The sequence below is a fragment of the Rhodotorula graminis genome, assembly GCF_001329695.1.
Source record: "Rhodotorula graminis WP1 unplaced genomic scaffold RHOBAscaffold_3, whole genome shotgun sequence".
NCBI lineage: Eukaryota > Fungi > Basidiomycota > Microbotryomycetes > Sporidiobolales > Sporidiobolaceae > Rhodotorula > Rhodotorula graminis.
This window is the reverse complement of record NW_017264930.1, coordinates 1,578,510-1,605,114: the sequence shown is the minus strand read 5'-3', so window position 1 is coordinate 1,605,114 and position 26,605 is coordinate 1,578,510. Positions and strand designations below refer to the sequence as shown.

Genomic DNA, 26,605 nt, shown 5'->3' with positions numbered 1-26,605 from the left:
CTTGAACGCGAAGATGATGTACTAGCCGACGAGACGATGAAGAGGCCGACGCGAGCTCGCGACTCGAGCTCGCTCGAGCGTCGTCGGCAGCTAGTCGGGCGAGTTCTGCGGAGACGTCGCCTGGCTGCTGCTGCCGCTGTTGGTCGAGGTGCGACTCAGGGGCAGGTGCGGGCTCGACGAACTCGGGCCGCTGCCACCGAAGTAGCCGCCCGACCCGGCGAGCGACGGGCTCGAGTGCATGCGCTTCTTGCTCGAGAACAGGCCCGAGATGGTCGTCGACGCGCGACGTTGAAGCTTGACGGCTGCGCTCGCCGGCACGAGGCTCGGCGACGACGAGGCCGTGTCGCTCGCGTGGATCGTCGGGCTGCGCAGCGTCAAGCTCTCGTCGGACGCCGACGGCGACGTGCGGGTCGGGAACGCCGGCGGGACGAGGCCGAGCGTGCTCTTGCGACGGCGGATGCGGAACACGTTCGACACGCCGTCCGACACGGTCGACCACCGAGCCCAGGCGTGCTGCGTCGGCGGCGGTGCGACAGGGAATGCGGCCTTGTTGCCCGAGCCCAACGACGGCGGCGGCGGCGGGCAGAGCGCGTCGGCGAGCTCGACCGTGCCAAAGTCGGGCGAGGGCGGGATCGACGACGGCGGCGTGTCGATGACCTGCATGCCGTGCGCGTGCGACGACGACGAGTTGGTGCCCGTCCCGGACGACGACGTCGTCGACGAGACCGAGTTGTTGCGCTCGACGTCGGCGGTGCTGCCGCTCGTGGCGGCGGGGCTCGACGCCGTCACCTTGCCCGGCGCGGCCGTCGAGGCTGCGACGGCGTCGTCGGGGATCTCGCGCGAGGTCGGCAGCGAGGTCGGCGTCGCGTCGACCGAGGCGACTCGCCGCAGCTGCCCGCCGAGACCACCGTCCCGGTCGCGCTCGCGCTCGCGCCCGCCGCGCCGGCTCCAGCTCGCGCCGGCCGACAAGGGCGGCGCCTGCCCCCGCTTGCCCGAGCGCTCGGCCAAGGCCGTGTCGATGTCCGACAAGGCCGGGCGCGGGCGCGACGCGCTCGCGCTCGAGCTCGTGCCGGCGCCGCCGCCGTGCGGGAGCGGTCTTGTGGCCGGCCTTGCGGATCGCGTTGGCCCAGCTGCGGCCGCGCTCCTTGTCGGGCGCCGTCGTCGCGACCGTGAGCCCGGCGAGGCCGAGACCGGGCGCCTTGTTGTGGTGGTACAGCGCCGCCTGGGCCGCGTCGAACCCGATGGCGCCGCGGAACTCGGCGCGCTCGGCGAGCGCGAGGCCGACCTCGGCCGACGACATGCGGCGGCGCTCGCGGACCGACCCTGCCGGGCCGTGGAGCGTCTTGTGCTACGAGAACGGCGGCGACGCTGACGAGCTGTGCGAGCTAGCCGGCGCGAGCGTCGTCATGCTGCGCTTCGGGCCCGAGATGGTGCGGAAGCGTCGACTTGCGAGCGATGCCGCCCGCTCGAGCTCGACCTCTCGCGCCGCCTGCGCACGGGCCGAGAGACACTCCTCGGAGAAGACGTCGGCGAGGCGCAGGTCGACGGCCGCACGCTGCGAGGCGGGCGTGCGGCCGAGAAGGAGGGACGACGCCGTGCTCGAGAACCGAGAGCGCGAGGCGAGGGTGGGTGTGGTCGCGAGCGTGAGGGTGCTGCTTGGCGGCGAGAGGACGGGCGCGAGGGGTGCCGAGGTCGAGAGAACGGCGGCAGGAGGCGAGGGCGACGGCGTCTTGACGAGCTCGGCGTACTCGATCGGGACGGGCGGGACGGGTTCTTCCTGCACGAGGACAGGGCTGCTCGACGACGACGGCGCGTGGCTGCTGCTCGAGCCGCCGAACGTCGACACGACCGAGATCGAGCTTGCCGACCGCGAGTGCGACCGGCGCTGGGCGACGGCGGCGTCGGTCGCGACGCTCGACACGACCGAGTCGTCGAACAACGTCGGCTTGCCGTGCTCGTCGCGGTCCTGCGTGTCCCATATGCGCCGAGCGTCGGCCTGGGCGGCAAGGAGCTGCGACAGCCAGACGCTGCGCTCGCCGTCGCAGAGAGCGCCGAGCTCGAACTGGTGGTCGCGATAGCTGAGGCGGATGCTGTGCGACAGGAGGCCTGCAGGGGCCGACGACGAGGAACGTCAGGTCGCCGCACGACGATGCGCGGCAGGATGGGGGAGAAGAGAGACAAGCCGACGCACCTTGACCGTCGTCGACGCCCTGGATGTCGAACAGGCGCAGCGGCAGCCACTCCTTGGGCTCGTAGCTCGCGCGCTTCTTGACCTTGGCCATGACGAGGTGCGACCGGTACAGGAAACAGCCGAGGTACTTGACCTTGAGGACCTCGCCGGGATGCTGCACGCCGGCGGTCGCCGCGATTGGCGCAGGCGGGGCGAGCGGGCCGCCCGAGTGGACGACGTGCAGCGCACCAACGAGGAGGGTCGGCCCGAGGATGTCGCAGAACGTGCCGCCGACGAGCGGCGTGTTGAACTCCATGCGGCGGGCGACGACCTTGGTGCGCATCTCGCCCTCTCGCTCACGCTTGGCCGCGTCGACGCCCTGCGCGACCCGCTTGAACGCGGTCCAGGTGGACGTGAGGTCGGCGTGCTCGGGCGAGCCGACAAAGAACTTGGCGAGCTGGCCGAACACGAGCGGGTACCGCGTCACGCGCTGGACGGGCGCGATGGCGTAGTCGACGAAGCGCAGGCGCGACGTGCGGCTGATCGACGACGCCGCAGAGGGCACGAGGGACGCCATAGTCGGCACGCTGCCGGACGAGTGGCTCGGCGTCGCGAGGGGCGTTGCCGAGAAGGGCAGAGGTGACGCCGAGGTGGCCGCCGAGACGGGAGGGAAGAAGCCCGACGAGTTTGCCGACGCGATGGGCGTCCGGTCGCCGCGCCCGCCGTCGAGGGCGACACGAGCGGCGCACTGACGCTCGAACGCCTCCCACTCGGGCCTCGACGCGACCGAGCGAGTGATGTCGAGCGCCTCGGCGTGACGAGCGCAGAACTCGTGGTACAGGACGAAGCTTGACGCCTGTGACGTGAACACGAGGAAGGAGGTGAGCTCAGTGCGAGACGAGGCTAGAGAGAGAGAGAGAGAGAGAGAGAGCGGGACGCACCTCGTCGGCAAAGATGCTGGCGATCCGACCGGGCCGCCTTTCTCGTCTTGAACGACTTGTCGCGCTTGCCGTCCCGACCGACCTGGGTCGCCCTCGACGCGTCGTCGCGCACGAGAGCTCGCGCTCGACCTGGTCGACGCGGTCGGCGATGATATTTAGCGCTTTAGGAGCTTGTTGGCGTTGCGGACGACGGTCTGGACCTCGGCGGCCGTGAGGGCGGTGAGGAACGGGAGGGTGCGGAAGTAGACCTGCGAGGGAGGGACATCGGCCGAGAGAGGAGGGAGGGGACGGGGCAAGGACGATTAGTTCCGTGTTTTGCGTGCGAGGGAGGCTGCCAAGATCGAGGAGGAGCCTCGGCGCAAAGTGGTTCGACGCGGCGTTTTCTCCGGATGTGGGGAAAATGAAAGCCCACCTGGACGAGGACGCGCAGATGTTCCAAGTAGCCGCGCTCCGTGTCGACGAGCTCGACGAGAGCGTGGTACCGGCGCTCGTCGAGCTGGGCCGCGTCGGCTCGCTCCTTGGCGTCGGCGTCGGCGAGCGCGGCTGCCGCCGCCGTGACGTCGTCGGCGACGAGGTCCGAGTCGTACTCGAAGGCGGCACGAGTCGAAGAGGACGAGGTGGGCCCGAGGGCGAGGGCGGCGCCGGCGAGTGGGAGGGGGACGGTCGCGGCGGTGGGCGACGAGGCGGCAGTTGGGGCGGGCGACGAAAAGTACGACGACGCCTCGCTGACCGGGGCGTACGAGAAGAGGGAGAGGTCGGGCGCAGAGGCCGAGGTCGAGGAGCGATAGACGAGGGGAGGGGGAACGCGGGCCGTTGTGCCGGCGTCGTGGTCCCGGGCAGCCGCGTCGTCGCCGTTGGGCCAGGCGGCCGGCGGCGAGAGCGGGGCGGTCGGTGGGACGAGGGCGAACGAGGGCGACAGGGGGCCGCCGAGGGCGATGTCGGGGAGGATGGGCGGCGACGAGGCGGAGCGAGTGAGGCCGGGCGAGACGGCGGTCGAGGGAAGTGGGGACGCCGGGATGGGGGGAAGGAAGGGTAGGCGGAGCGAGTGTCGGAACAGCGGGGCGGGCGAGGCGCGATTCAGACGGGACGAAGAACCCTTGGCGGCGACGGCGGCGAATGGCCCGTCTGCAGAAGACGAGCGCGCCCGAGTGGGGGCGGCCGGCGCTGCCGACTCGGTCGCTGCATGCGCTCGACCACCGGCCGGATCGCGCTCGTCGCTGGCCCCGCTGCGGCTGCGCGACGCGGCTGATGGCGACGCCGACGACGCCCGCGTCGTCGATTTGCGCGGCGCGAGCGCGAGCTGCGAGAGGTGGCTCGACCAGGCCGACGCCGGGATGTAGCTCGACGCCGGCCGCTGCTGGGCCCTGCGAGTCGCCGTCGCCGCGCCGGTGGCGCCGTCTCGAGGCAAGTCGTCGGCGGCGGGGCTGACCGGGTCGGCGGAGCGGCCGCGGCGGCGAGCGGCGAAGAAGAGGGGCTCATCGAGGTCGTCCAGCTCGGGCGAGGGCTGCTGCTCGAGGTGGAAGTGGGCGTCGAGCTGGGCGTGCAGGCGGCGGACGTGGTCGTGCTGCGAGTCGTGGTCGGTGTCGCCCGCGCGCTGGTGGTGCTGGACGGCCGAGGCGAGGGGCTTGGGCTCGCCGCTCGAATCGGCCGCCGGGAGAGCATCGCGAGACGCGCCCCCTGGCGGCGCACCCGCGGGTGGTGGGTCGTCTCCCGGTGCACTGGTGGACGGTGCACCGAGGGCGGCACTCGAGAGAGCCCTCATGCTCCTGCACGCGGCGCGAGGAGCGGGCGGGACGACGAGGCGAGGGGAGGAGGGGGCGAGGGTGCGGGTCAGCGCGGGTTCAACGAGCGCGCAAGCTCGCACGAGGACCCAGGGGAGGGTGTCAAGGACAGAGACGCACCTCGAGGTAGTCGTGCGCTGTGGAAAGGCGTCGGCGGGTTGCTAGGCAGGGCGCCCTCGTTGACGGCGAGGCGAGAGGAGCGCGCGAGGCGGAGCGAGAGGCGGGGGGGCTCGGTTTCGCGCCAACAGCTGGCCGCGCTCGCCTGCGATGCGGTTCAGCCTCGCAGCGACGGCGAGAGCTCGTGCGGGCGCACAGGTGCAAGGCAGCAGCTCGACCTCGCACGCCGAGCGCGAGTGCGATCCGTCGTGATCCTCCTCGTTTCGTCCAGCTCCGACCCCGGCCGACTTTCCTCGCTCGACGCTGGCACTGCGCTCCGCTGCGATCGCTGCCCTCTGAGTCTCGAGCTGGCCTCGCTCGCGTCTCTCCTGCAGCTAACATTCGCGTCCGCGCCCTCTGTGCTCACTCTCTCCTCCTCGTCGTCGACCGTCGGCGAGACAGCTCTTGCTCGTCCGTCCACCCCGGGTTCCGACCTCCGGATCTACATCGATCGCCCCAACGACGCACCCAAGTTGGCGTCCCGATGACCCGGCTTGCCAATCGCGACGAGCTGCGCGGCTGGGCGTCGGCGCACGCTTCGCTCGACTTGCCGCCAGGTGGCACGCTGTCTTTCTCCAGCTCCAAGCTTCTCGCTCAAGCGCTCGGCTCGGGACCATGTTCGCTGCTCGCTCGGTCACGCAACGTACTTCCACCTATCGAGAGGCAGTCTCGCGCCGTCGCGCTGCCGTCGGCCGCTCGCTCGCCGCGACGGCTGCCAAGTCACGCGCACCCGGCGGCTGTCGCGGGTTAAAGCCTCCCAGCCACAAGAGAGAGTGCAGGCTTCACGGCTTGGCTTGAGAGGAGAGCCGGCCCGCCCGCTCCGCGAGGAAACCAGAGCCTTTCGCTCCCCCACGTCTCGCGCCGTCCTGTCGCTTCCTCGGCCGAGATGCAGAGAGGACAGGCTCCCTTGCACTTGAGCAGAAGCGTCGGTCGAAGCGGGGCTGCCGAGAGCGGACGAGGGAGAGCAACTCTCGAGCGGGACCTTCTCAAGCGCGAAAAGGCGAGAAAATGCTCATGCGCAGTGCACAACACGCCGTCCCTCTCTGCGTACAACAGTCCACCTCGCGCCGTCCCTCCCCTGACACTCGACCGCCCCCGCTTAGCCCTGGATCACCCTCGGCTTGTTGGCGACGCCGCCAAACTCGGGCCGCACCTTCTTGCCGCCCTTGTGGCCCTGCCGGCGCCCGAGCGCGCCGTGCACGGGCAGCTTGACGAGCTGTTTGCGCTGCTGCTGCTGCTGCTGCTGCTGCTGCTGCTTCTGCTGAGCTTGGGGCGACCGCGCCTGAGCGGGCGAGGCTGCCGGCGACGAGGCGGTCGCGACCTGCGGCGGCTGCGGGCCCGTGACGAACGGGATCCGGACGGGCACAGGCGGCGACGAGCTGCGCCGCACCGCGTCCGGGGACGCACGTGCGCGCTTGGCCGCAGGCGACTGGGCGGGCGACGCGACCGCGCCGTTCTGGCTCGCGAGGCTGTCCCGCGGGCGCTTGCCCGACGCGCCGCCGCCGCCGCCGTTGACCTTGGAGGGCACGCCGGCCGCCGCAGGCGCACCGTTGACGGCCTGGCGCAGGGCGTCGCCTCGCTCGCGGATGTAGAACAGGACGTAGGCGTTGCGCTCGCCGAGAGGGGCCTTGCCGCCAGGGACCGGGCTGACAAAGTCGTCGTTCATGTCGTACCAGCGCTCGTCGGCGGCCCGGACGTACGACGTGTAGTGGCCCGAGTGCGGGCCCGAGCCCGAGTGGAGGATGAGGCCGTACAGGCGGTACGACGGGCCCGAGTCCGAGTTGACCTGCGCGAGGGGAGGGGCGGGGGGCGAGCGTCAGGATCACGACGACGAGGACGAGGAACACGGGAGAGAGGTAGACGCACCGACGACATGTAGGGACCGAGCTTGAGCTGCTCGGGGTACTTGAGCGGGTACGCGAGCTTGCGGCCGGTCGGCGTGAAGCGCTTGAGGTGGATCGTGAGGACGAGCGGCGCCTCGTCGATCGTAAAGTTCTTCTCGGCGTTGACGAGCTTCTTGCACCTGTGTGGAGATGGCGTGTCAGGGCGAGGACGACGACGACGTCGGCGAGAGGAGGGGGAAGAGTCGGACGCACTTCTCGCACTTGTACTTGTTCTGGCCCGTCAGCTTGTCCTTGCGGACGAGGTTCTCGAGAGCGTCCTTGAGGCTGTTGGCGCGACCGCCGGCGAGGTCGAGCGAGAGGTCGAGGATCGAGTCGAACGTGTCGCTGTTGTGCTCGCACGCAAGGCAGTGCACACGCGAGCGCAGGCGGCCGCCGAACAGCTGGTGGATGAACGTCGTCTCCTTGACCTTCTGCTCGAGTTTCCTGAGAGCGTGGCGGAGCGAGTGTGAGTGACGAGGACAGGCTTGACGAGGCTCGTCGCGAGAAGAGAAAGAGAGAGGGACGCACGGGCTCTTGCCGGCGAGGGCAGTTGCCGCCATGGCGTCGATGAAGAAGCGCAAGAACTCGTGCGAGTCTTCTTGCCGACCGATGCGGAAATGCCGAGCGATACCTGCACGGTGTGACGAGGTCAGGATGGGTCGCGAAGGTGGTTGCGAAGAGGGAGAGACTCGACGCACCCTTGAGGTGGTTGACGACGACCTTGGGTTGGTACGAGCGCTTGCCCGGAGCAAAGGACTGCTTGACCAGCATCTTCATGGCGCACGTCATGCACCAGCCCTTCTTTTGCACCATGACGCCTGTCGACGATGGGGGACGACGAGGTCAGGCTGAGGATCACGGGGCGACCGTGCCGGACGGCTCGACGAGGAGCAAGAGTGGAAGACGCACAGTTGGCGTGCGAATGGCCCTGGCCCTCGAGGTAGCGGACGAGTGGCGGCGTGTGGAGGAGGACCTGGAGGGCCGAGTTGAGGAAGCACGTGTTGCCCATGTTTTGGAGGCCTGCGCCGACCGGGTGCTTGCGAGCCCAGCCGACCGACGTGTCGATAACGGGGAAGACGGCGGAAGCACGGGCAGGCGTGGGCGAGTCGGTCGAGTTGGCCGATGCGCCGGGAGGGGCATGGGGCGCCTTGGACGTCGAGGCGACAGGCGAGCCGTGGGTCGAGCCGTTCGAGAGCTTGGCGACAGATGCAGGGGCCGGCTGCAGGTACGCGTGGGGCGAGGGAGGGGTCGCAAGACAGTCAGCGACGCGTCGCCGACGGCGAACGAGGACGCGAGGAGGGCTCACCTTTGGGGCGTTGATGGGCACGTACGGGACGACGTCGTCGCGAGTGTTTGTGCTCGCGTGGACGAACTCGACCGGGTGCTCGAGGAGGCTGGCGAGGGTGATGGGCCTCGCGGCGGTGAGGGCGGCGAGCGAGTTGTGGTGGTCCGAGGAGCGCTTGGACTTTTGCGGGAGCTTTGGCGAGTCGCGGAGGTGGTCGGTGTGCAAGGTGCGGACCGGCTGGTGCGCCGCGACGGCCATGGTGGGCGGCAGGCGGTGCTGTTGGTGCGGCGGTGCTGAGCTTGACGGCGAGGCGAGGGTGCGACGAGCAGCGGTCGCTCGGCTGGCGAGGCGAGTGGGCGAGGGGGCTGGAGAGCGCAAGGTGCGCGTAGCTGGCTCGACGATGAGCTCGCTCGAGTCGGAGGACGAGGACGACAGGGCCGAGATGCGCGGGCTCACTTCAGAGGACGAGCGGCGGCCGTCGACGAGCCGAGCTGATGACGGAACGCTCGCACCACTCGCTCAGCACCATGAGCGTCTCGCCTGCTCGCACCGTACTGCTCACAGGCGCGTCCTCGTCTTGTTCCGATTTCGCCCCGTCCCCTCGCTCACCTTTGCTCTCCTCCCCCACCTCTCTCCCCTCTCTCGTCAAGCAGGCGGCTCGGCTGGACTCGGACTCGCCACCCTGTGCGCACCCACCGTCCTCCCTCGTATCGCCCTCCCCTATCCCGGGCTGACCTCAAGCGCCCGGCCCCCGCAGCGAGATCCTCCTCCGCGACGGCTGCAACGTCGTCTCGCTCCAGCGCACCGAGTCGCCAGAGCTCACTGCCCTCGCCGGCAAGTACAACGGCGCCCTCGTCATCAGCAAAGGCGACGTCGCCGTCGAGGACGACAACAAGGTCCGCCCGACCCTCTTCCTTGTCGTCGCCCCCCAGCCTGACCGTCTTGCACCTCGCACAGGCCGCTGTCGACGTCGCGCTCCAGTCGTTCGGCCGCCTCGACGCCCTCATCCGCGCGTCCCTCTCGCGACCGCCTTCAGACACGGTCCCTGACGTGGCCGCGCCCCCGCAGTCAACGCCGGTACGCTGCACCCGCTCGGCGCCGTCTCGTCCCTCTCGGGCCCGAGACTCGACGAGCTTAAGCACCTGTTCGACGTCAACTTCTTTGCCCTCGTCGCCATCCTCGCCCACGCCATCCCGCACCTGCGCACCCGCGACGGCAAGGAGGGGCTCGCCGAGGGACAGCCGGCCGGCAGGGTCATCCTCGTCAGCTCGGGCGCTGCGACGGGCGGTACGACTGGGTGGGCAGCTTACAAGTGCGTCGCACCCGCTCTATCGCCAACCGCGCCGCGTCGTCGGGCCCGAACCCTGCCAACTCACCGTGACCCTCACCGCTCGCAGCGCCTCAAAGGCCGCCATGAACTCGCTCGGCCGCACCCTCGCCAACGAGGAGCCCGACATCGTCACTGTCGCCGTTCGTCCCGGTACGCCCGACACCGTCATGCAGCAGAAGATTCGCGAACTCGGTCCGTCCCCGTCCTCCTTTTCGGCCCTCCTGCTCGACCACGGCGTCCGAGTCTGACCATCTCTCGCGTCGGCCCACCTGCCTCTCTCAGGCGCAGCGCACATGTCGCCGACCGACCACGCACGCTTCACCGGCCTGCACGAGCGGGGCGAGCTCCTGCCGCCGCACGAGCCTGGCGGCGTCCTCGCCGGCCTCGCCCTCGACGCGCCTCGCGGCCTGAGTGGCGAGTTTGTCAACTGGAACGACGAGACGAAGGCGCTCAAGTGGCAGCGCAAGCTGTAGAGCGGCGGCGTCGACAAGGTCGGCTGTCGTAACCTGCGAGTCGAGGCGGCGGCGGTGGTTGTGAATAGACAGACGCTCGACAGCCTTTCGGCTTTGCGCTACCCTCGAGAGATACCGACGTCCGAGGAGAACTACACGTCCGCAATCACAGCCTGTGCTGTGCGAGCTCGAGAGCGAGCTGCCCCACCTCGAGCTCCTCCTCGAGCCTCTCTTGCCCCGACCACGCCTCTCGAGCTGCCTGCCGCGGCCTCGGCCAGCCGTACACCAGCTTAAAGAGCCGCACCCCTGCCCTGCACGCCGGGCCGTGCATGCCTGACGAGTACCCGCCTCGCCCCGCTCGAATGCACCACGACTCGTCGTCCTCGTCGCCCTCGCGCGTTCGTTGGACCTTCGCCCTCGCCTTCTTCCTGTTCGGGACTCTGAACAACATCGTGCGTCCCCTTTCTCCCTCCAGAAGGCGTGCGAGGCCGCCCTCGTCTCCATCAGCAACGACGCTGACCTCGTTTTCTCCCTCCTTCTCTGCCTTCTGTGGTCGCCTCGCAGATCTATGTGGTCATCTTGAGCGCTGCTCTCGACCTGGTCGACAAGGCCTCAACGCCCAAGGTGCGTCCCCGGTCCACTCCTCCCCCACTTGCCCTCCCAGCGCGCGAACCGAACAACTGACCTCGTGCGTGTGCGCACACAGGGTCTCATCCTCTTCGTTAACATCGCCCCGGCCCTTCTGGTCAAGGTCGGCTGGCCCTACTTTGTGCCCGGGCCGGCGAGGTACGCTCGGCGAGTCCGCTGGTGCACGGCGCTCAGCTTTGGCGGGATCCTCGTGCGTCCACTCGTTCGCTTTCGTCCGCCTTGCCAGCGTGAACTGACACAGAATGTCCCCTGCGAGCAGGTCGTCGCTGCCTCGACTGGCCTCGCCCCTCGCCTGTTCGGCATCGCCGTCGCCTCGTTCTCGTCCGGCCTCGGCGAGATGACCTTCCTCCAGCTCGCCACCGTCTACGGCGCGCTCGACCCGTCGCGAGGGCAGGAGAACTCGGCGGCTCCGCGTGACGGCGAGGACAAGAGCGCCGACCTGGGAGGGGTCGCCGTCGGGTGGTTCGCGAGCGGGACGGGCGCGGCTGGCATTGGCGGCGCCGGCTTGTGGTGGGTCGTGAGAGGGTTGGGCGTCCGAGGTGGCCTCGGGGTCTGCATGGTGCGTCCTCCACTCCTCTTTCGCTCGCCCTTGTCGCCTGAGCAGACACTCATTCGTGTTCTCGACCGGCTGCGCAGGTCCTCCCGCTCTGCATGGCCGCGAGCTTCTTCCTCCTCCTCCCGCCACTTTCTGCCCTCGCGCCAACAACGCCTTTCTCAGTGGGCTCCTCCTCGCCGTATGCGCCGCTGCGACGAGGCGACGGCGACCTGGACGGCGACGACCTCGACGAGGAAGAAGACGACCTTCCCGACGAGGCGCTTCTCGAGCGAGCCGATGCGGCATTACCGAGCCTGACGACGCGGGAGAAGATTGCGCTCGCGAGGCCGCTCGCCGTGCGGTACATGCTCCCGCTCTTCCTCGTCTACCTCGCCGGTGCGTCCCCTCTGCCTTTTTGCCTCTTTCTCTTCGCGCCCACGAGGGAGGCGAAGCCTGCCTCGCCCTCGCGTGACATACTCTGACGCACATGTCCTCGCGCTCACAGAGTACACGATCAACTCGGGCGTTGCGTCGACGCTCCTGTACGAGGTGCCGACAAAGGAGAGCGCGCCTGTCCTCGCCCTCATGATCAAGTCCCTGCGCGACTACTACCCGTGCGCCCACCTCTCTCTTGTCTTCTTCTCTAGATTCGGCGTCAACTGACGATGTCCTCTTGCAGCCTGTGGGCGTTGCTCTACCAGACCTTCGTCTTCGTCTCGCGCTCCTCCCTTTCGATCCTGCGCCTTCCACCTCTGCCCCTCGCCCTCTTGCCCCTCCCGACTATCCTCCAGCTCGTCGTCCTCCTCGCGACCTTCCTCGAGGCGCGCACCGGCTTCATCGTCAACAGCCTGGGCGAGCACGGCGCGACATGGTGCGTCGCCGCCCTCGTGTGCGCCGAGGGTCTCTGCGGCGGCGCGGCGTACGTCAACGCCTTTCACCGGCTCGCGACCGAGATCGACGACGAGGAAGTGGACGAGGTGGGCCTGGGCAAGGACAGGAGGAGGCTCGACCAGGAGCGCGAGTTTGTGCGTCTTCTGCTCCCCTTTCGGCTTCGACGGCGCTCTCGCGTCCCTCGCGCCGTGCCCGTGACTGACCCTCCCTGTGTGCCCCCTCTCCCTCCTCCCTACCCCTCGCAGTGCATCGCGAGCGTCGGCTTTGCCGACACGAGCGGCATCCTGGCGGCGGCCATGCTGTCGATGGCGGTCGAGCCGTACCTGTGCGCGTCGCAAGTCGCTCGAGGTCGGCTGTACTGCCGTGAGCTGTAACGGATCGCTCTCGAATTCGCGTGCACATGCTCGACGAGGAGGAGCAAGCTCTCTTGCGAGAGTGCCAGTCGAGATTGAGCGCAAGCTGGAGCGAGGTCGAGAGGAAAGCTGCTCTCTAGTGGGCCTGCGAGTGGGTGCGCTTTTGGTTTGCGCGTGGACAGGTGTCGTAGAGGAGGGCCACGGACTCGAGAGGAGCGTCGCCGACGAGCTGGTTTCACGCGCAAGTGCGAGATCGGCGAGGCAGGCGAGGCCACGCGACGGTCGACCAACCGCCTCGGAGGGGAGAGGCAGCCGTTTGTCCCGTCCGCACTCCTCGCTCGCCTCTCGCTCCCTCGACACCAGGGCAGAGCGCACAGCGCACATGCTCGATGCAGCCATGCCCGACACGGCCGCGTGCAGCACCCTCGCCGAGCGGCACCACCTCGCCTCGTCGGTCGCCGCCCCCACTGCCGCCGACCTCCCGCTCACCGCCATCCAGCACGCCGTACACGCCCAGCTCCCTCAGTCCCTCGTGCGGTCCCGCATCAGCTCGAGCCCTACCCTCCTGCCGACCCACCTCGCCCAACTTGTGACGGCCCTCTCGCTGTGCGCCCGCGTCTCGCTCCGCGCGAGCGCCCTCTTCATCGAGGCCATCGTCGAGGGCTTGCAGTGCGGCACCGTCACGGGCTTGGGCCTCACGCGCCGCGCCCTCATCGCGGCGGTCGGCAGCGCGCGCGCCATGCACCACGTCAAGGAGGGCCTCGACTGGAGCGGACGCGACAAGGACGGCGGCAAGAGCGAGTGCGTCCCCTCCTTCCAGCCTCACATCTCCCCCAAGACCGTGTATTGACGTCGCCATGCACCGCAGGGACGCGTTCCTCCAGGTCCTCGACAAGTACACCAACCTCGGCATCTACCTCGTACGCCCCGCCCTCTTCCACCTCTTCCCTCCCCCTCGCCAGATCGCGACGCTGACACGGCGCCCGCATCCGCAGATCCACCACACGTTCACCCTCGCCGAGCTGTTCACCATGTCGGGCTTCTACCTCACCCTCAACACGATCTCGACCGGGTTCTCGGCCGCCGAGGAGTCGGTCCGCATGCTCGACTCGATCCTCGGCTCGAACGAGTCGTCGCGCGCCCTGAGCTCGATCATCACGCTCGTCCGCAACGAGCTCACGCGCGAGGACCCGCGGTTCCGCCCAGTCGGGCTCCTCGCCGACCAAGACGACGACCTGGACGAGCAGCAGCGCAAGGCCGGCGCACTCAGCAACATCACGGCCCTAACCAAGGCCCTGACGGCCTTTGCGTGCCTCCAGACGGCGACGCACCGCCGCACGCTGCGCGAGCTCAAGATGCGCGTCGTGTACGACTGCACGGTCGTCGTCGAGGGCCAGGCGACCTTTTCCTCGGCGTCGACGCCGACCTCGCCTGACGGTTCGCCCGCATCGGCGAGCGGCTTCGATGTGACGGTCGACTCGCCGGGCAAGTACGCCGGCCCGCCTGCGCCGCCTCGAGGGCCCCGCCTGTCGCGCAAGTCGTCCCGTTCGACCGTCTCGACCCGCACCCGCGAGTCGTCCTCGACGACGACCACGATGAACGGCGCCACGACGGGCAGCGAGATCATCACCGACGTCCGGAGCGAGCTCGAGGCTCGAGCCGTCAAGGCGCTCGCGTCGCAGCCGGGCTCGGCCAGCCACTCGCGACGCACGTCGGGCCCGTTCGACCTCGGCGGCGCGAGCTTCACCTGCATCTCGTCCTCGGCACCAGGTCCTGTCGAGCCGTCACTCGCCGTTGACCCGGTCGAGCTCCTCGACTCGCGCTCCGAGGAGGAGATCGTCACCGAGCTCGAGAGCCTCTGCGGCGGGCCCGTCAAGCCGTCGCACCGCCGGGTCACGAGTCGAGACGGCGGGTACGACGGCGATGCCGAGGCCCAGTTCATCACGACCGACGAGCTCGAGAGCGAGTCGGAGGGCGAGTACGACAACGACGCCGACCAGCTCCTGTCGAACGGCGTCGCCGGGCTCGACGGCGAGATCCCGCCCGAGGTGCAGGCCGCGCTGCGCGAGATCGACGCGCGTTACGCCGCACGCGACAAAGAGCGCGCTCCGTCCTTCTCGTCGGGCGCGTCAACCGTTCGCGGCGCAGCTCGGCCTCGCTCGAAACGCGACAGCCGCGCCGTCCGCGCCGGCGCCGCCGGGCCGTTCAGCTACCAGGTCGAGGTCGAGGAGACGACCACGACGACCACGACGACGGTGCGCACGGTCGAGGAGGTGTCGGCGGCGAGCTCGGGTGCGGCGGAGGAGGACCGAGCGCTCATCGCCCGCCGCGAGGGGCGGTCGCGCATGCCGGGCGTGCTCCTCCTCGAGACGAGTTCTCCCGCCACGCCGACCGATGTCGAGCACGACGAGCGTGTTGGCTACGAGCGCGACGCGACGGCGGCGGGCACCGGGTCGGACGAGGTGGGCGAGTGGGTCGAGGTCGGCAGCTCGGCCAGTCGCACGGCGTCGAGGTCGCAGGGCGGGTCGAGCGTCGCCAGCGACGTCGACATGTCGAGCGAGGACGGCATCGAGGCGAGGGTGCCGTCGGCGCCGAATGGCGAGGTCAAGTCGAGCGGCTCGAGGTGGGCAAACCTCGCGGGCCTGTCGCGGCAAGAGGCGCTCGAGCACCCGGAGGAGAACAAGCAGCGGCTTCAGGTGCGTCCTCTTCTCCCAGCTCTCCTCTTGCGGCCGTGCGTCGCGGTCCTGACCGACCCCTCTGCCCTCGCAGGTCGTCCTGTCGACCATGACCAAGAAGTTCATTCAGCGCCGCCGCACGATCCGCCGCGTCGTCTCGAGCTCGGGCTTCTCTTCATCGACCTCGGCGAGTCGCTCGAGGCCGTGCTCACCGGCGCTTGGCGCCGGCAAGAAGCGTCGGTGGCCGCGCACCTCGTCCCGCACGGCCTCGTTCTCGTCGACCATTCGGCCTGACGACGAGCTCCCTGTCGCTCCGCCATCGCCTATCCTGTCGTCCACCTCGTCGCCCAAGAGCAGGACCAAGAGCGTCTTCCGCACGTTGACTCGCGGCTGGCGAGGCGAGCGCGGCCCGTCGACCCCGCCCAATTCCGAGGCGTCAACGGCGGCCTCGAGCGATGTCGAGCTCGCAGACGCCGACGAGAGCGTCTACTTCGACGACGTTCGCGGGCTCGAGGCGCCGGCCTCTGCCGCACCTTCCACCTCGTTCAACCCGCCGACGCCTCGCTCGACCTCGGCGCCGACCCGCCCGCCTCTTTCGCCGACACCGACGTCCCCTCCTCCGCCTGTGCCACCTAAGCACGGCGTCCGACATGCCGCCTCGGTGCAGACGATGCGCTCGACGCTCACGACGACCTGCCGCACGGCGTCGTCGCCCACCGACGAGCCCGAGCCCAAGAGCAGCAACTTCCCGCACGCGTACCTCGTCAGCAACCTGCAGCACTTTGCGAGATACTCGAGCGCGGCGTACGGCCAAAGCTTCCTCCGCATCCTCGGCATCGCCAAACACGAGGTGCGCCGGCCCTCGTTTCCCTTCTCGCCGGTCGTCGGCCGACCCTGACTCGTCCCTCGTCTCGGCCGCAGTTCAAGTTCCCGCATACCGAGATCCGTACGTCCACCTCGTCGCCGTGTTACCCAAGGCGACGCTCACCTGTCCTTGCCTCGCAGACGCCAACAACCACGCGTTCGCGCACCATGTCGGCATCCACGTCGAGGACATCCTGCTCTCGTCCTTTACCGACCCGACGCCCACGTTCGACAGCGAGAAGATGTCGCCCATCGTCAACTACGGTGCGCTCGCCTTGTCCCTCTGCATCCGCCGAGCGCAAAGGAGAAGGCGGTCCTGACGAACTCGTGTCCCCTCGCAGTCGCCGTCGACCATTCGATCAAGGCCATCGTCCTCGCCTGTCGCGGGTCGCTCGGCCTGTCCGACATCCTCACCGACCTCACGTGCTCGTACGAGCCGATCCCGGTCCCGGACGCCGACCCGTCGGGCTCGTACCTCGTCCACAGCGGCATGTTCTGCTCGGCGACCGTTCTTCAACGCGGCACGGTCCACGACGTCATCCGCGACGCGCTCAAGCAGTTCCCGGACTATGGTCTCGTGCTCTGCGGCCACAGGTGCGCCCACCTCTCGCCGACCTCGAGCGGTCGCCGTCCTCGACTGACATTTCTCGCGACCGTGCAGCCTCGGCGGCGGCGTCGCGTCCCTCCTGTCGATCCTGTGGTCGACCCCGTCTGCTGCGTTCGAGCGCTACGCCGAGGCCGTCGAGGAGCAGTCGGGCCGCCACATCGTGCACCCGCCGCTGTCGACGCCATTCGTCACGAGCGCGTCCTCGGGCCTGCCACCCGGTCGCCCGATCTCGTGCTACACCTACGGCGTGCCCTGTGTCGCCTCTGTCGACCTCGGCGCCTACTGCCACGGCCTCGTCATCTCGACCGTGCACAACTACGACCTCGTCCCGACCCTGTCGCTCGGCGTCCTGCGCGACTTCAAGGCCATGGCCATGGGCTTCTACGCCGAGCAAGGCGTGTCCGAGGAGATCGTCGGGCGCGTCATCGGCTTGTGTCAGCGCCGCTTCATGGCCCGTCGTGCGGCGAGAAAGGCCGGCAGCTCGTCGTCCGCGCCTGCGCGCGCGCCCTTTCCCGGCGCCTCGAACGACGACCTCGAGTCGTGCGGGCCCGAGTCGCTCACGGACCCAGCCGAGGAATCGCGCCTCGTGCCGCTCTCGAACGACGAGATCTCGGCAGGGCGCGGCTCGAACAAGGCGCTCGAGCCGGCGTACCAGGACCCGGGCCTGCTCGGGCACGACCTCGTCGCCGACGACCTCGAGCTCAGCAACTGGCTGTGGAGCCTGCGCACGACGATTCGCGCGAACAGCGACAACGAGAAGCTGTACCCTCCTGGTGCGTCCTTGCTCGTTCCCTCCCTCCCCTTCTTCCTCGACTAGGATCGGCCCGCTCACCTTTGTACCTCTTCTCGCAGGCTCGGTCTACGTCATCGAGAGCTACACGGTCTTCATCTCGGGCGAGTCGTCGTCGTCGGGCCAGTACTCTCGTCGCGAGGGTCGCCGAGTCCTCCTTCGAGCGGTCGACGACGTCGAGCGCCGGTTCTCGGAGCCCATCTTCAGCCGCACGAGTGCGTCTCGCTCCTCCACCTTCGAGACTGTCCGACCGGTCACTGACTGTGCCCGCCGTGCCGCACACAGTGTTGAGCGATCACTCGCCGCGCGAATACGAGGTCAACGCCGACTACCTCGCGAGCGCCGTCGTCTGAGCGCCCTTCCTGCACTCGTCCCTGTACACCGTGTCTCCCTATGTCCCTTTTCACCTCTCCTTTCTCCCCCTCGAGCCTGTCGTTGTCGTCGTGTCTCCCTCGCAGCCCTTTCCCTCCCTCGTTCCTCCTCCTCCTCTCCTCGCTTTCGCTCTTCCTTCCCCTCTCTCGGTCTTGTGCGTCTACCCCGCTCTCAGTATGTATACCCCCTTTCCCGGAACCCATGTGTAGTCCGTCTTTGCGCGCTCGAGGGCTGCAGCGTCGCACGGCTCGCGTTTCCTTTCCAGCCAAGGCGGCCGGCCGTCGCATGATCTCGTCTCGTGAGAGTCGACCTGGAGAGCAAGCGAAGCCTAGTGCAGCGACAGTTGCGACGTGGACCTGCGCTCCTCGAGCCCGACTCGGCGAACGAGCCCCTCGTACGCGAGGAGGAGCGGTGTGGCGCCAGGTGGACGCGCTCCCGGCCTGCGCTTGCTCGTCCGCATTCGGCTTCCGCGTGCGAGCCGCTCCGCAGATCGTGCTGGCGAACGCGGCCGCGTGGCCGTCTCAGCTCACTCGACGATCGCGTTCCAACCGCGAGCCGACCTTCCCAAGTGAGGTGTTGCGCTCTCGCCCACCGAATGAACCGGAGCCTCGGCTCATGTGCAGCACTTCCCTCGAGAGTCGGCGTGCGCCTCGACAGGCAGGCGCACGCTTCATGCCGAGCACCATCGAGCTGGCTTGCGAGCCCGCTCGAGTGCTGCCGCACGCCGCTCCTCTTCCTCGTCTTCCTCGCCAGCTCTCGGCGCTCGTCCCTCTCGACGACGCACCTGTCACCCAGACGCTCGAACGCTCCTGTCCTCGCGCGTCCAGTCGCTCAACACGCGCCCGGAACCGGGCGCCGCACCCTGATCGTTGGTCGCCGTTCCGCCCGCTCGCAACCTCGTCTCGTCGCCGATGGACGGCATGCAACACGCCAGCGCCGTCTGGCCCGAGGGCCAGGACTACCTGAGGCCAATCGTCGCGACTGGTGCGTGTTTCTTCACCCTGTCTCGCGCGAGATGCGCGGTCGTACGTCGGCCGCGGTTGACATTCTGTCCCTCCTCCTCCTTTCCTCGGCGACAGTCTACCTCGTCGTCGTCGGGCTGCTCTCGATCCTTCTATCGCGTCGATGGGGCTCGTGGAACTACATGAAGCGCCTGCCATTGATCCAGGTGCTGGTCATCGTGCTCCTCGCAGCGTCGTGCGTCTCCTTTCTCCCTCGTCCCTCTACTCTCCTCTTTCCTCGAGAGACCTCGCCTTCCTCTCTTCTCGTGAACCCTCGCCTGACTCTGCTCATCGACGCAAGCAGACTCGCCTTTATCTTCATCTCGGCCATCCTCGTCCTAGGAGTCGGCTCGTCGTACTCGGAAGCCGCCTGCGACGGCGGCATCTGGCTGTGCGTCCTCTTGTACGCCGGCACCAAGGCGGTCCTGTACTACCTGCTGCTCGAGAAGCTGCAGCGGGTCCACGCGCACAGCGTCACGGGCCGAGTCGGCCGGTTCCACTCGTGGTGGTACCGCGGCGGCGTCCTCCTGTTCGTCGCGTGGCTCGCCGTCGCCGTGACGATGATCGTCGGGCGCATCAGCCACATCCGCCGTCAAGACGGCGCGTGCATCATCGGCCTGCGCCTGTACGCGACCGTCCCGATGCTCGCCGTCGACGCCATCACGAACATCTACCTCACGACCGGGTTCGTCGTGCCCGTCTGGCGCAGCAAGAACGAGAAGGCGCGTCGGCTCGCCAAGGTGTCGTCCCTCGCCGCGTTCGCCTCCCTCATCACCTCGTTCGCCAACATCCTCGTCCTTTCGATCCTCCACGGCCACCAGCTCTCGTTCGTCTGCCTCGGCTCGTGCGGCCTCGACGTCGCGTTCAACTCGGTCGTCTGCTACCTCGTCACGACGGCGCGACACTCGCGGGACGAGCAGACGACGAGGGGCTCGACCGACATGCGCGTGCCCGAGCTGTCCGGCACGGTGGCCGGCCCCAGCACGGGCAAGAGCGGCACCAAGCGCTCGTCCTCGAGGGCCGTCGGCAGCCTAGGAGGGCTCGCCGGGTACGGCACGGCGAGCGGCGTCTACGTCAACGAGGAGGTCTGCGTCGAGTCGGAACTCGACGAGGAGCCGACGCTCGGTTCATCGAGGCGCAACAGCGGGCTCGGTGGCGCAAGAGGAGGGGGCCCGGCGCTCCACACGGTGTCGTTCTCGACGCCCGAGGTATTGACACACCTCGACGACGTCGAGGAGGAGAAGCTGGGTCCGAGCGCGAGGGACGAGAAGTGAGAGATCCGGCTGTACGACTCTTTGGTCTTGTGCATTACTAGTTGGTGACCGACGAGATCCCGAGAGAGTTGCGAGAGAGACACCTGAGCGAAAGAGGCTAGCAGTAGAGGCAGCGAGGGAAGCGCGAGCGAGCAGGTTGCGAGCGAGAGCCGACTTGAGAAGGCCACTTTTCGGCCTTTGTCTGTGCGCTCTCGAGCTCTGCTATCTTCTCAAGACCTTGACGCCGGCCGAAGCTCTATTCGACGCTGTGTCAAGGACGAGGACCCGCTCTCGAAAGTAGGTGCGAGGTGCCGCGCTCGGCTTGGACCTTCTCGCGCCGGCTCTTTTGGCACTCTGGCCTTCGAAAGGCTCTCAGCTCGCGTTGACTAGACGGACAAAGAAAGCGAAGATGCAGATGGGGGTACGGTACTACAAGAAAGAAGAGAGGAAAGCGAGGAGGAAGAAGAAGAGAGAGACCGAGACGAGGTGAGGAGAAAGACAAGGTAGGGAAGCTCGTCGCCGGCGCCGTACTCGTCGCACCGTCACGAGCCGGGACGAGAGGGGGCGAGGCGTGCGAGAACGTCGCGTCCTGCTCGACTAGTAGTTCTTGCCGAGCCCGCCTTTGTTGCCCTGCTCGTCCTCGGTGAACTTCTTGAGCGTGCCGTCGTTGGCGTCGATGCCGTTGCTCTCGACGTTGGTGTTCCTCATGGCGCCGCCGAGGCCACCGTCGACGATCGAGGCGGCGTTCGAGTCGCCGAAAGCTGCGAGGACGAGAGAGGCTCGAGCGGGTCAGAAATTGCTCGCACCGACGAGAGTGAGGAAGGGAGACGCACTCTTTTCCTTGTGCGACGAGTAGTGGAAGGCCTTGTAGCAGAACGACTGCAGGACAGGAGGGTCAGCCGAACGTTCGACGGCGAGGACGGGTTGACCGAGCGAGTCGTCTCGGGGAGAGGCGCGAGCGCACCTTGTAGTACCACTCCTGTTCCGTCTCGTCCTTTTTGAAGCCGTCGGTGAGGTAGACCGAGCGCGAGAACTCTGCGAGGGCAACGAGAAAGCTCAAAGGTCAGTCCGGCTGAGAGGAAAGAGGACGGGAAAGTGAAAGGTCGAGCGCACCATCCTTGATGAGCGTCTCCTTCTGGTACGACAGCGACGAGACCTGGCTCGCCTCGTAGAGCTCCATGAAGCAGACCTCCTTCTGCGAGACCTCTGCGGGAGGAAGCTGGTCAGTCTTGTTCTTAGGGCCGAGCTGTGCGCACCTGTCGACGGCGCAAGTCCGGGTCGTGGGCTGAGGGCAAGAGGCGTCCGATGGAGAGAGAGCCGGCCGAGGCGATGCTGCGCAAGAGGGGGACGTACATCGCTCGCTCGGACCCGCTCCCGGCGACGCCGCCGACGATGCTGACGACGCTCGGAGGCGGCAGAAGACGACGCCAACGACACGGAACGGTGTGTATCATTGACAAGGGGAGCGTCCGACAAAAAAAGGGAAGGGACCGAGGCCAGAAACGCGAAACGAGACTCTCCTCGACGACGGCGACGACCCGCTCTACATCTCGGCCCAGCCCGACGCCTCCTCGCCGCCGGCGATGAGCGCGAGCAAGAAGACGACGGCGTTGGCGCCGACGCCCATGCCGAACCCGCGGTACAGCTGGCGCAGGCCGCCGCTTGCGCCCAACCCGGCCGTCGCGAGGTCCTCCTTGTCCTCGTCGACGGGGACGCTCACGCCCGGCGACGGCGCGCCACCGAGCCCGGGCGTGCCCGGTGCCGCACTCGAGCGACGACGGCGGCGGCGGCGCGGGATCTTGCCCGTCTCCTCGGTGAGGATGCGGTACACGGCCTCGACGACGCCGGCGTACGGCTGAGGCCGCGTCTCGACGCACGTGCGCCACGCGCGCCCGACGCCGCCTGCGCGACCCGCACGGACGAACGCGGCGCGCGACTGGAGCTGGAGGCGCTTGCGGACCGTCTCGAGCGGGAGGGTGACGAGGAGGCCGGCGGTGCCGAGGACGAGCTCGGCGAGGCCGAACGTGAGCGGCGACGACGACGGCTCGATGTGGAGGTACCGCGAGATGATGAGGGGCGTCGACAGGTGGATGAGCGGGCGGACGACGCCCTCGAGGAGCGCCGGGAACAGGAGGTTGGGGTGAAAGTAGGTCGTCCACAGGCCGCCCTCCTCCTCGACGATGGTGCGCAGGGCGTGCAGCGGGCCCTTGTACTTGCGGTGCTGGGGCTGGGCGCTCTGGACGATGAGACGTGTCCGAACGAGGTCGAGCGGCGACAGGAGGAAGGTCGTCACGGTGTGCGACAGGGTCGTGAGGATGAGGAGCGGGCCGGGTTTCGGGGCGTAGATGAGCGGGAGGGCGCTGAACGACGACGAGGGGAGGAGGGCGGCCGTCATGGCGGCGAGGAAGAAGGGCTGGATGGCCGTCGTCAGGCTGTCGAGGACGCAGGTCGTGAGCTGGCCTGCGGGTTGGGGAAGACGAGTCAGTTAATGCCCTCTGCAGCGCCGCTGCCGAGAGTGTAGAGAGACAGAAGGCGCACCCTTCCACAAGCTCGCCCAGCCCTCGCCCTTCCACCTGCCCACCGCCTTGATCATGTCCCACACGCCGCCCTGGACGACGATGGGCATGATCCACTCGGGCCGCGTGCCGAGGGCCGAGTCGGCGCCGACGACGCCGCCGCGCGTGAGGTAGCCTCCTGGGCTCGTCGGGCGCGGCGGCGCGAGGAATGAGCCGCCGGGAGGCTGGAACGACGGGCCCGAGGCGGCGCGCAGGTCCTCGAAGTAGGCCTCGGCGTCGCCCTCGTCCTCGATCTGTGGACCGTCGAAACACCGTGTCAGGCCTTGCCCCTCTCGAGTGCTTCGAAGGAAAGGAGGAGAGAATGGGACGCACCTCGGCGCCCTCGTCCGCGATGTTGTCGGCGGCGTCCCACCCAAGTTGGGCCGCCTCCTCGCCGCGCGGGACCCACTGCACCTGGGCGAGCGTCTTGCCGACCTCGAACGGCTGGACGAGTGCGACGCCCGTGAAGCTCAGGAGCGAGCTCGTGACGAACGCGCGCAGCATGACGCCGGCCTGGGCGGCTGCACCACCCGAGCCCGCCCCGGGCCCGCCGTCACCGGCCGAGGGGACGCCGAGGAGGCCGTCGGCACGGCCGTAGCGGTCGGTCGGGGGCGGGATGCGGAGCGAGGGCGGAACGGCGGTGCCCGTGCTGGTGCGCGACGAGGGGAGGCCGGACGACGACGAGGCGGTGGGGGGTGCGCCTGCGGGCAGCGACCAGTCGTCGAGCGAGGGCGACGTCGAGTAGGGTCGCAGTGGGTGGGTGCGCGGTGCACTCGGCTGCGCGTCCATCGCGCACGCGAGCCGTGTGAGAGGTCGACGAGGGAGAGAGGCAGAGCGGGGAGCGGCAAAGGCGACGATGGCGAAACCACCGCGACTCGCTCTCCTGTAGAGCTCGAGCGCACTGTCACGGCAAGGAGAAGAGTCTCTCGAGCCAGGCCCGCCGTTCCACCACGAGCAGAGAGCGAACGCTGCTCTCGACCTCCTCGCCGCCTCGGAATCTCTCGCTCAACTCGACCGCGCTCGACCGGCTCAATCGCGTGCAGAACGGGGTATGTCTAGTACAGAAGGAGGGGACAGCGACTGCGGAAGCAACAATGGCGAGCTCGTACAGAGGGGACATCGTGGGAGGGAAGGGCTGCGAGGAGAGGGGGAGGGTGGAAGGAAGGGAGAACAGTGCATGCGGGCGCGCCTGCGAGACGCTCGAGTCGTCGCACAGGACGAAGAGGGATGTACAGCGGGAGAGGTGGAGAACGGCGGCAGGTGCGACGCCGGGCCGAGCGTCGAGGAGGGCGAGTCGACCCTGAAGACCGCCATCGACGACGAGCGCGCTCACAGGAAATACTGCAGCGCCGTGCTCTTGGCCGGGATACCTCGTGCGTCTTGCTGTGGGCGTGCGGCAGACGAGGCCGAGTCAGAGGTCCGCTCGGTAACGAGGAGGGGCGCAGACAGGGCAGGTCGAGTCGGACGCACCTGAGCGGCCGCCTCGAACGTGAGGTAGTTCGAGTTGAGGTTCTCGTCGAGCTCGAGGATCGACGCCACGTTGCCGCACCTGTGTGCGCAGACGAGGGGCATGAAAGTCAGTATCTCCCGAGCGACCGCGGCGCGCGCTCAGGTTCAGGCGAGAGAGAGAGAGAGAGAGAGAGAGGGGCCCGGCGCACCTGTAGCAGTAGTTGGGCGCGCTCCACACGGTGACGATCTTGTCGTCGAACATGAGCTTGTGGCCCTCCATGACGAGCTGGTGCGCGCGAGCGATCAGGTCGAGGTTGTTGGCGTGCACGAACTGCTTGACGACGTCGGCGCCGAACAGGTACCCGGCGCCTCGAGGCGACAAGCCCCAGCCCTCGATGTCTGTGAGAGTGGGACGAGGTGGACGAGGGGAAACAGTCAGTCACGGGGCAAGAGGCGGCGAGGGAAAGTCGCGGTCGACGTGAGGGAAGGGGAGAGAGGGAGCGAGTCGACGAGCGCACCGTCTGGGTCGGACCACAGGAGGTCGCACATGGCGCCGTCGTGCGGCACTTCTTGTTTCCGGTCGATGAGGCGAATCTGCGCACGCGTGAGGCAAGAGTGAGCGGTGCGCGCACACGAGGGAGTGAACGTATCGGCGGCGAGGGCCTCGGCGCCAAGACGAACACGACGACGACGACGACGCACCTGATCGAGGCTGTTGACGTTGGGGCTCAGGCCGCCGTGGACACAGAAGACGCGGCCGTCGACGACGGCGCCGAGGCTCATGTAGTCGAACACCTCGCAGCAGTGCCGCCACACGCTCGCCGAGCCGTACTTCTTCATGCACTCGTCGTAGAAGCCGTACACCTGGGTGATCTGGCGCGACTCGTGGTTGCCGCGGATGAGCGTCATGCGGTCCGGGTACCGGACCTTGAGGGCGAGGAGGAGGAGGAACGTCTCGACCGAGTAGAAGCCGCGGTCGACGTAGTCGCCTGTGCGCGCAACACGAGTGTCAGTGAAGGGAGGTGGCTCGAGAGGGGCTGCTGCGAGAGTGGGGCGCACCGAGGAAGAGGTAGTTGGTGTCGGGACACTCGCCGCCGACGCGGAAGAGCTCGAGGAGGTCCCAGAACTGGCCATGGATGTCGCCGCAGATCTGCGTGCACGAGGGTGGGGTCAGTCGAGGTGTGCGACCGAGCACTCAGGGGGGGACGGCGAGGACGCACAGTGACGGGCGAGTCGATCCACTGGATGTTGGCCTCCTCGACGAGGATCTCGCGAGCCTTGAGGCAGAGGTCCTTGACTTGCTGTTCCGAGATGGGCTGGCTGCGGGTGTGGCGGGCTCGGGTCAGGCTGTGGACGGGTGCGAGGTGTGCGCGAGATGCCGGAGGAGGAGGGGACGGACCAGTTCCTCAGCTGCTCGATCTGGCTGCGGGTTGGGGAGGCGGGTCAGGTGTGTACGGTGACGGCGAGCTTGCACTGGACGTACCGGTCGAGGCTAGAGGCCATGGTCGCTGCGAGCCGGAGAGCGAGAGCCGGCGAACGAGGCGACCAGTCTAGGGACAAGCGACCTCCCTGTTCACCACCCGCGCAGCCTGCTTGCGAGCTACTCCTGCACCTGCCATGTCGCGCATCACTCCCACCAGCTCGGTCGGCAACGTCAGTCTTGTCCCCTCGCCCTCTCGTCGCCCCGCTCGTCCTCCGCAACTTTCCCATCAGCTCGACCTCGCACTCGCCCACCCTCCCCTCGTGCAGGGCCTCACACTGACTCGCCGTCCTCATCACCCGACTACAGACCGCTCTCGCGTACGCCCGCGCCTGGCGAGGAGTCGACGCCGACGGCCAGGTCCTCGGCCGCCTCGCAACCCGGATAGCCATCGTCCTCATGGGCAAGCACAAGCCCATCTACGACCCGGCCAGTGCGTACACCCTCTCTCTCACTCCTCTACCTCCACCCCCCGCTGACCCGCTTCCCGCCGCACAGACGACTGCGGCGACTATGTCGTCGTCAAGAACGCCAAGAAGGTCCGCGTCACGGGCCGCAAGGCAGAGCAGAAGCTGTACCGCCACCACACCCAGTTCCCCGGCGGCCTCAAGGAGATCCCCTACGCGACCATGCTCGAGCGCAAGCCCGAGGAGGTGCGTCCACGCTCTCTCGACTCGCCTCTCGTCGCCTCGGGCAGGCTCGCCATGCCGCGCGAGCTCCTCGTTGCGTCTGCGAAGCCTACGACGTGACGGTGACTGACTTCCTCGCCCCCCTGTCGCGCCCATCGCAATCACAGATCATCCGGCGAGCCGTGTCGGGCATGCTGCCCAAGAACCGCCTGCGCGCAAAACGGCTCGAGCGCCTCCTCATCTTTGCCGACGCCGACACGCCGCACGAGCAGAACCTCCTCAAGGACCATGCGGCCGAGTTTGGCAAGACGTTCAAGCGCGAGCGCGCAAGGAAGGTTGAGCAGCTCGCGGCGCATGTCAAGGACGCGGCCGTCGCCGAGCAGCAGTAGACGGGGTGGGCTCCTCTCGACGGGCGTGTCGCCCAGGTCGCGTGTATTGTACCACTCTCGTTCTCTGTCCCGAGGTGCGGAAGGAGAGCGCCCGCCTCGACCGCGAGAGCTCGTGC

The 26,605-nt window shown here is 68.3% G+C and overlaps 10 protein-coding genes across 10 annotated transcripts; 5 read left to right on the top strand and 5 right to left on the bottom strand.

Annotated features, from left to right (window-relative positions):
* Positions 1-935, bottom strand: RHOBADRAFT_66159 (uncharacterized protein; the record flags this gene model as incomplete). Its single annotated transcript, XM_018418882.1, has 2 exons — positions 1-513; positions 535-935. Coding segments are annotated over 2 exons (914 nt in total), but the record flags the coding sequence as incomplete, so codon positions are not given.
* A 413-nt stretch (positions 936-1,348) lies between these two features.
* RHOBADRAFT_52190 (uncharacterized protein) lies at positions 1,349-4,873 on the bottom strand (the record flags this gene model as incomplete). Its single annotated transcript, XM_018416217.1, has 6 exons — positions 1,349-2,106; positions 2,192-3,026; positions 3,112-3,127; positions 3,224-3,240; positions 3,300-3,359; positions 3,524-4,873. The coding sequence occupies 6 exons, from the start codon at positions 4,871-4,873 to the stop codon at positions 1,349-1,351; spliced, it is 3,036 nt and encodes a 1,011-aa protein (XP_018273305.1).
* Positions 4,874-6,147: 1,274 nt separating this feature from the next.
* On the bottom strand, positions 6,148-8,474 carry RHOBADRAFT_52189 (uncharacterized protein; the record flags this gene model as incomplete). The annotated part of the gene is made up of 7 exons (XM_018416216.1): positions 6,148-6,834; positions 6,915-7,071; positions 7,145-7,375; positions 7,460-7,562; positions 7,630-7,749; positions 7,841-8,150; positions 8,238-8,474. The coding sequence occupies 7 exons, from the start codon at positions 8,472-8,474 to the stop codon at positions 6,148-6,150; spliced, it is 1,845 nt and encodes a 614-aa protein (XP_018273304.1).
* Positions 8,475-8,734: 260 nt separating this feature from the next.
* RHOBADRAFT_34750 (uncharacterized protein) lies at positions 8,735-10,119 on the top strand. Its single transcript, XM_018413225.1, has 7 exons — positions 8,735-8,780; positions 8,870-8,900; positions 8,974-9,112; positions 9,174-9,225; positions 9,285-9,528; positions 9,614-9,738; positions 9,829-10,119. Exons 1-7 carry the CDS (start codon positions 8,744-8,746, stop codon positions 10,017-10,019), a joined length of 819 nt encoding a protein of 272 aa, XP_018273303.1. The 5' UTR covers positions 8,735-8,743; the 3' UTR covers positions 10,020-10,119.
* Positions 10,120-10,327: 208 nt separating this feature from the next.
* On the top strand, positions 10,328-12,446 carry RHOBADRAFT_42467 (uncharacterized protein; the record flags this gene model as incomplete). Its single annotated transcript, XM_018414063.1, has 8 exons — positions 10,328-10,450; positions 10,563-10,622; positions 10,705-10,836; positions 10,906-11,205; positions 11,283-11,577; positions 11,687-11,795; positions 11,861-12,206; positions 12,318-12,446. The coding sequence occupies 8 exons, from the start codon at positions 10,328-10,330 to the stop codon at positions 12,444-12,446; spliced, it is 1,494 nt and encodes a 497-aa protein (XP_018273302.1).
* Positions 12,447-12,822: 376 nt separating this feature from the next.
* RHOBADRAFT_52186 (uncharacterized protein) lies at positions 12,823-17,996 on the top strand (the record flags this gene model as incomplete). The annotated part of the gene is made up of 10 exons (XM_018416215.1): positions 12,823-13,226; positions 13,294-13,345; positions 13,421-15,121; positions 15,195-15,950; positions 16,022-16,046; positions 16,106-16,228; positions 16,306-16,558; positions 16,626-17,344; positions 17,424-17,576; positions 17,647-17,996. The coding sequence occupies 10 exons, from the start codon at positions 12,823-12,825 to the stop codon at positions 17,712-17,714; spliced, it is 4,254 nt and encodes a 1,417-aa protein (XP_018273301.1). The 3' UTR covers positions 17,715-17,996.
* A 648-nt stretch (positions 17,997-18,644) lies between these two features.
* RHOBADRAFT_52185 (uncharacterized protein) lies at positions 18,645-20,062 on the top strand (the record flags this gene model as incomplete). Its single annotated transcript, XM_018416214.1, has 3 exons — positions 18,645-18,717; positions 18,813-18,930; positions 19,039-20,062. The coding sequence occupies 3 exons, from the start codon at positions 18,645-18,647 to the stop codon at positions 20,006-20,008; spliced, it is 1,161 nt and encodes a 386-aa protein (XP_018273300.1). The 3' UTR covers positions 20,009-20,062.
* Positions 20,063-21,418: 1,356 nt separating this feature from the next.
* RHOBADRAFT_34749 (uncharacterized protein) lies at positions 21,419-23,088 on the bottom strand. Its single transcript, XM_018413224.1, has 4 exons — positions 22,876-23,088; positions 22,526-22,796; positions 21,718-22,447; positions 21,419-21,648 (listed from the first exon to the last, which is right to left on the bottom strand). Exons 1-4 carry the CDS (start codon positions 23,044-23,046, stop codon positions 21,531-21,533), a joined length of 1,290 nt encoding a protein of 429 aa, XP_018273299.1. The 5' UTR covers positions 23,047-23,088; the 3' UTR covers positions 21,419-21,530.
* Positions 23,089-23,576: 488 nt separating this feature from the next.
* RHOBADRAFT_48163 (uncharacterized protein) lies at positions 23,577-25,494 on the bottom strand (the record flags this gene model as incomplete). Its single annotated transcript, XM_018415103.1, has 9 exons — positions 23,577-23,925; positions 24,013-24,091; positions 24,201-24,390; positions 24,510-24,585; positions 24,694-24,980; positions 25,051-25,141; positions 25,212-25,311; positions 25,391-25,414; positions 25,475-25,494. 9 exons carry the CDS (start codon positions 25,492-25,494, stop codon positions 23,872-23,874), a joined length of 921 nt encoding a protein of 306 aa, XP_018273298.1. The 3' UTR covers positions 23,577-23,871.
* Positions 25,495-25,608: 114 nt separating this feature from the next.
* On the top strand, positions 25,609-26,560 carry RHOBADRAFT_52182 (uncharacterized protein; the record flags this gene model as incomplete). The annotated part of the gene is made up of 4 exons (XM_018416213.1): positions 25,609-25,644; positions 25,781-25,904; positions 25,970-26,124; positions 26,268-26,560. 4 exons carry the CDS (start codon positions 25,609-25,611, stop codon positions 26,487-26,489), a joined length of 537 nt encoding a protein of 178 aa, XP_018273297.1. The 3' UTR covers positions 26,490-26,560.
* Between the last annotated feature and the right edge of the window lie 45 nt (positions 26,561-26,605).

What these genes read in the sequence shown, in the direction of transcription:
- RHOBADRAFT_34750 (XM_018413225.1), top strand. Translation starts at nt 8,744, where the DNA reads ATGAGCGTCTCGCCTGCTCGCACCGTACTGCTCACAG. An exon ending in CCGCCTCGACGCCCTCATCC is followed by an intron (nt 9,226 to 9,284) that starts GCGCGTCCCTCT and finishes GCGCCCCCGCAG; the next exon opens with TCAACGCCGGTACGCTGCAC. An exon ending in GCAGAAGATTCGCGAACTCG is followed by an intron (nt 9,739 to 9,828) that starts GTCCGTCCCCGT and finishes TGCCTCTCTCAG; the next exon opens with GCGCAGCGCACATGTCGCCG.
- RHOBADRAFT_34749 (XM_018413224.1), bottom strand. Translation starts at nt 23,046, where the DNA reads ATGCTGCGCGCGTTCGTCACGAGCTCGCTCCTGAGCTTCACGGGCGTC. An exon ending in CTGGGCGAGCTTGTGGAAGG is followed by an intron (nt 22,448 to 22,525) that starts GTGCGCCTTCTG and finishes CCCAACCCGCAG; the next exon opens with GCCAGCTCACGACCTGCGTC. An exon ending in CCCGGGCTCGGTGGCGCGCC is followed by an intron (nt 21,649 to 21,717) that starts GTCGCCGGGCGT and finishes GTTGGGCGCAAG; the next exon opens with CGGCGGCCTGCGCCAGCTGT.